The sequence below is a fragment of the Leuciscus leuciscus genome, assembly GCF_965113295.1.
Source record: "Leuciscus leuciscus genome assembly, chromosome: 19".
In the NCBI taxonomy this organism is placed as follows: Eukaryota; Metazoa; Chordata; class Actinopteri; order Cypriniformes; family Leuciscidae; genus Leuciscus; species Leuciscus leuciscus.
This window is the reverse complement of record NC_138743.1, coordinates 6,501,051-6,507,074: the sequence shown is the minus strand read 5'-3', so window position 1 is coordinate 6,507,074 and position 6,024 is coordinate 6,501,051. Positions and strand designations below refer to the sequence as shown.

At 32.9% G+C, this 6,024-nt stretch overlaps 1 protein-coding gene across 1 annotated transcript; it reads left to right on the top strand.

The window, feature by feature from the left end:
- Positions 1–538: 538 nt before the first annotated feature.
- Positions 539–3,753, top strand: LOC309482408 (uncharacterized protein; the record flags this gene model as incomplete). The annotated part of the gene is made up of 5 exons (XM_082147755.1): positions 539–1,005; positions 2,008–2,241; positions 2,375–2,446; positions 3,397–3,447; positions 3,626–3,753. Exons 2-5 carry the CDS (start codon positions 2,016–2,018, stop codon positions 3,751–3,753), a joined length of 477 nt encoding a protein of 158 aa, XP_082003881.1. The 5' UTR covers positions 539–1,005; positions 2,008–2,015.
- Between the last annotated feature and the right edge of the window lie 2,271 nt (positions 3,754–6,024).

The following is a 6,024-nucleotide window of genomic DNA, read 5'->3' as shown; positions in this document are numbered from 1 at the left end:
CCCTCATTTGTTAATCAGATGAATTACCGTTTACTCAGAGCTTGAAATGAACAAGGGTTTCTATTTACTATTTCGTTGTTAGGCATCAGGAGTATGTTTGTGTTTGTAAGACTGCGATTTTATCTCTGCTGTTTGTGACAATCAGTAGCACTGATCTTTTATGGTAACAACGACAGTGATAGTAAATCATCAGTGATGTCAGTCATTTACATTTTAACCACAACATGGGACAAAATGTCCCGGTTAGTCACTGTAAATAATGTAAAAAGTGACAAACTACTAAATTTCCTAAGTTGAAATAAAAATCCTATAATGAAAATAACGCTCAATAAATTAAAATAAATAAATAATTAATGCAAACGGCAAACCAAATATATTTCTTTGTAAATATTTTTCAGGGAAAGTTTCTTGAAAGTCAGTTTCTTTAAAGGCACACATACTTTAAATGTGCTGACCACAAAAAAAGTTATATATATATATATATATATATATATATATATATATATATAAAATAAAAACTAATTGGGAAAACAGCAGACCAAGTACAAGCAATAATGTAAATTGGCAAAATGTAAAACTACAACATTTAAAATCCATGACTTGTGTCTATTGATCATTTTTGTATTTATATTTCCACTGTCACATTTATTATCACCTTATTTGCTTCTTTATCATGTTTGTTGATGCTTGTGTTGATATAATGATGCCGGTTCTCTTGTTCTCTCATTGCCCAGTGGAATATAAACCTCAAGTTTACGATAAATTTTACAACATTAACCCCAGAAAGCCTGCCGAAACTCTTTGCTTATATAATCATCTAACAGTAAAGATTATGACGGTGTCTCGTCCCGCTGTTCTCCGTTAGCTGGTTTGCATGAAGAGATGTGGTTAACAAAAACAGAAAACCACAGCGGGAGGGAGGAAATGCTACATGCAAAATGAAGTTCCATCTATATCTGATGAAATGACACAAGTATTTGGAAAGACTCAACGTCTCTTCACCAGGTAAGAAGTTTGTTTCAGTTATCTTAGTAAAGGAAAAAAACTGTGATTCAGAAAAAATAAATGTTATGCTTTTGTACTACTCTTGAAATTTTGTATTGTGGTAGTGGCACTGCTAGTATGATAAAAGAAAATATATCTTAAAATCAATTTGGATAAAAACATTTGCTAAATGTAAATGTACCTAATGTTAATTTATCTATTTTAAATGCTTGACTCATTACATATCACTGTATCAGAGAATGTGATATTGTATTCTTTTTTTTCATGGTATAAAAGCATTTAATTCTGATCCTTTTATCTTTGGCCAAGTGGCTTTCCTAGAGTGATGATATTTAGTCCAATTGCACTGGAACATTTCATTGTATCACTTGCAGCAATAAAGTGAAAATACTTAAAGTTCAATCAAAATGTAGAATTCACTTTCTGAAGAAAAAAAATGGTTTTTTCATTGATGTTTTTAGAAAAATATACAGAAATACTTTGCTGTAAAGTATTTATTTTTATTAGTATTTTCTGTGAATGTGTGAGACTATTTGTGCTAAAAACCAGTGTGTTTATGATTACGACAATAAATTAAAATAATAAGATAACAAATATTACAATATCAAGCAGCATAAAGGACTGTTTTTGGACAGTTAAAATAACGTAAGTATGTTACGAGGTGGTGATTTCGTATAAATTCGTATGAATCATACATGAAGGTTACCCCCTTACCCCACTCCTCTACAACCCGTCACTGGGGCGTAAGCAGATTCTATGAAAACACACAAATGAGCCAACAATTCGCTAAAATGTAAAATAGTTACAAATTGCCAGAGACTGTGTTTTCCATTACTTAAAAAGGACAGGAAAGCATTGTGCTCTGCAGCACAAAAGCTTCCATCTAAACATTTTATTACGTTCAGTGATTTTCCAAAATGTTTTTGCCAGTTGTTTTCATTTGCATTCGAGTTTAAAAGCAGAACACTGTGCATTTCATGTTTTACGCTTTTCTTCTTGCAGCTCTTCAGATGTTTTTGAGGAACCTGGAAATCCAGTCAGGGATGAAGTGGAATAACTGTGGTCTCCTGCTCATATCTGCCCTCTTCTGCATATGTGCTGGAAATAGAAACGGAAATGGAAACGGAAATGGAAACGGAAACGGAAACGGACCCAGACCCACAAATATAGACCTAACTGATGGGCCGGGTATCTTCATACTCGGTACAGATGGTTTCAAGGGATACATGAAATCAGGTGATTCAAGCCAGACACGTTCATGAAATATGTTAATTAAAATATTGAATGTAGTGGGTAAATATTGCTATTATGTAGCAGGCCTAATTGTTTATTTATTATTAATATTGTTTATCATTTTTCATTTCCATAGGTAATTGCATTAAAGATAAGTGGAACAAATTGGGCCAATCTGTTCCTCTGTTCAGTCCTTCTGCATCTCCAGGTGAGGAGAAACCAAATGTAGTCTAAGCACCATAGTATAGAGAGAAACTTTCTACATACTTGTATAAACGTCCCTTGAAAAATGTATTTTGTTTTGCCTGTCTTCATCTATAAAACTAAGAAAAACGAAAACCAAAATCTTCTGTGATGTTAACAGTGTATAATAGGTCTAAAATCTCATTGTCATTAACTAAACATGCTTTAAAGTTTGCAGTGGTCAATACCGGACAGGAATAATCTTTAGAAGTTGCGATAAAATGGACAAATCTTTTCTTCCGTAATGTTACATACAGCGGCCAAAAGGGATATCCAGCCTAGGAAAATTGACGTCTTCACCCTTTATACAAATATAATGAATCATTTTTTTAACGATCTTGTAAGCATATGTAGTTGTGCTTGAATCAATTGTTTTAATTGTAATAACGGAATGAAAACACCAAATTGTGTGGACATAGTTTTTTGACCAGGCTGTCATACAAAAAAATTATGAACACATGCACAAAAAAAAGAGAGAACCGAATATTAAATATTAATGACTAATTGTGTTGTACTGTATATGCTGTTTCATGTGAGCATTTTTTGCATAGTAAACTAAAAAAACTGTAGCTATAGTTTACCCTTTTTTTGCCAAATAATTTTTGTCTTATAAAAACATTTATCGTTTCGTTCTTCCCTCATATTTAAAATATTAAAAAATATTGAATATTTTCCTCATACTTTGATGGCTTAATTGAGCTCCAGGCATCAGTTTTGGCCACTACTGTAGATCTGAGTGTAATGGATTATTAAAAGAAAGAAAATTTTACAGTCTAAGAAAAAAAGGTTCAATTGGTTCCCATATAGAACCCTAGGGTTATTTGACTCAATTTTAAATAACCCTTTATGCCAAAAGGGCGAATTTGAATTTGATGGCCAGTTTAACATGTTCATTTTTTTGTATGTGTCTTTCAGCTGACAAACTTTGCAACATCACTGTTTATTCATACAGAAACCTTAGCATCGGTGAGTCTGAACGTATTTGGGCTTTTTCCTGTTTGTTTTTTTTATTTGTTTTTTTATGAACTGCTTTGCACCACTATCTATAATGAAAACCTGTGAATTTTCTTTGTAAAATCGTATGATTTGTTATTTATATTTAGCCCAGAGTGACCTTGTTTTTTTTAAACCTGTTGTTTTGCAGAAAATATTGTGTCTTTATCTGGACACTATCTCACCATAAGCAGATCAATTACATCCTCATTTGTCTGTTTAATAAATGGGACCTGCAATAATGGCATTTGGACAAACTGGATCACAGGAGGTGCATAAAGTATATTTAATTTAGCTTATATTTATTTGCTCTGCTTTTAGAAATATGATAACAATACACACTAAAAAAAAATGGTTCTTCAGCGGTTCTTCAGGGGTTCTTTGCGGTGGTTAAGGTGCTATATAGCACCACTACCATTTAAAGAACCTGTTAAGCCCAGTTTGGTTCTTCAGCGGTTCTTTAGCGGTTCTTTGGGGTGGTTAAGGTGCTATATGGCACCATTACCATATAAAAAACCTGTTAAGCACCTACAGTTATTTAAAGGCTCTCTTAGTCTCTTAGTTTAGTTGGTGATAGGATTAGAAAAACGACATTAAAATATAGTGATTTTCCTGAATACAAGTCCCGCCTATATATATTCCAGGGCCCCCACACAAGACTTTTTGACCACAGAAAAAATTTGTGTGGATGTGAAGTCAGATATATAGCCTACTGAAATTATGTCACAAACTTCAATAAAAAGCTATATTCATATATTAACTGCTTTTTGTTATTTGTGTAGGCCTAGTCAAATAATTAGGCTAAACAAATGAGTGACGAGAGAAGTTATGTTTAAAAACGTGTTTAAATTTATACTTACACAATTTGAAAATGTGTCAAGAACTTGTTGTTGAATTCTGTCATTTTGAAAGTAAAAAAAAAAAAAAATCATAATAAATAAATATATAATTAAATAAAAACGTACGCGCCGATTAGTGTGCACTGTGCATGTCAGGTGCACGTGAGCGAGCGCGAGCGCCACATTCCTCAAAGAAAATTAAGTGCCATACATATAGTACCAAAAGAGGTTCCCCTATTATTACGAGCCAAAGAACCACTGTTGGGTACTGTTGAGCACCATTTTTGTTGAAGCAATTGCAACCAAGGTGCTATATGGCACCTCTTATGGTTCTACATAGCACCATTTGACAAAGGTGCTGTATAGCACCTTTAAAGATAGGTGCTATATGGCACTTAAAGTGGTTCCCCTATGATTACAAGCCAATGAACCACTTTTAGTGCTATTTAGCACCATTTTTGTTTAGAGTGTACAGAAAAAAAAAAATTTACATGATAACCTCACTGAGCAAAGAATATCAGTTGAAGTTTACTTTACTTGACAAACAACCTGCATTCGAAAACATTTTCGACTATTGTCATATTCTAAAAACTTAAACTGAATTATAAACATCTGTTTAAAAGGAAAGTCAACCATTTTAAAGAAGGATCTAAAGAATTGTAAGTATCTAAAGGTAGTCAAAATTTTGGTTGATCTGTTCGCAAGTACTCAAGCAAACTCTTGGTATTTAAATTGTATGGGTTTACATTACAAATGTAACTGTAGTCACATCGTCCACCTCCGAAATGTGGTTGAAAGTGTATAAGCTCAAACGCTTTGAACCCCATTTACACCTGTGTTTAATTTCGTCCACTTGTAATCGGATCAAAAATGCAGCCTTATATGTAAATTAGGCCTAAATGTCACATGCTGATTCCTTTCCTTGGATTATTACAAACCATTCAGTTTTGAAGTTTGTAATCCTTGTAGTGTTGCTGGCTTTCTTCAGATTTCCTTAAATTACATTTATTCACTTAAAGCGTGTTGTTGGTTATTTGCAGTTCAGGTATCTGATAGTTAAGAACATATTTTTGTTCTCTTTATTGAAGGTTGCAATTGGACCCTCCAAAAATATATTGTTTTTGGAGACGGTAGTAAGTATTATCCCAACAAAGTCTAAATATTATATCAATATTAAAGATGTATTAGAGTGACATCAGATGCTGTAAGCTGAATGATAAACTGCCCTGTTGTAAAAGAGTGACAAATTTGACATTTGAATGTTTCTTCTATCTTTATTATTTGCATGTTGTTTACACTTTGTAATATTGTTATTTTGTGTGTTGTGTATGTAAGTGTGTAATATGACCTGTCTGGATCCCACAAAGGAATGTGAGAGTGCAAAATATAAATCCAGCTGTAGAGGTAAGAACTTGGTGCAATATGCCTTTTTTCTAAATCAGACATTTCTGCTTTAATCACTTTTTGAACTGACTACAATTGTCACTAAACCACAGTGCTGTATATGATGCTGTTTATCATTCCATCTTCATTTGTTCACTTTTCATTTTTGTATTTTTACACAGATGATAATGCAGATGATAAAAGTAAAATGAACACCATTGAGATCGATGGTAAAAAAGCAGATTGTTTTAAGTGTGGAAGTCCTTTTAATAATGTGCCACAAATCCAGATACCCGACACAGTATCAAATACATTTAATAATAAAACA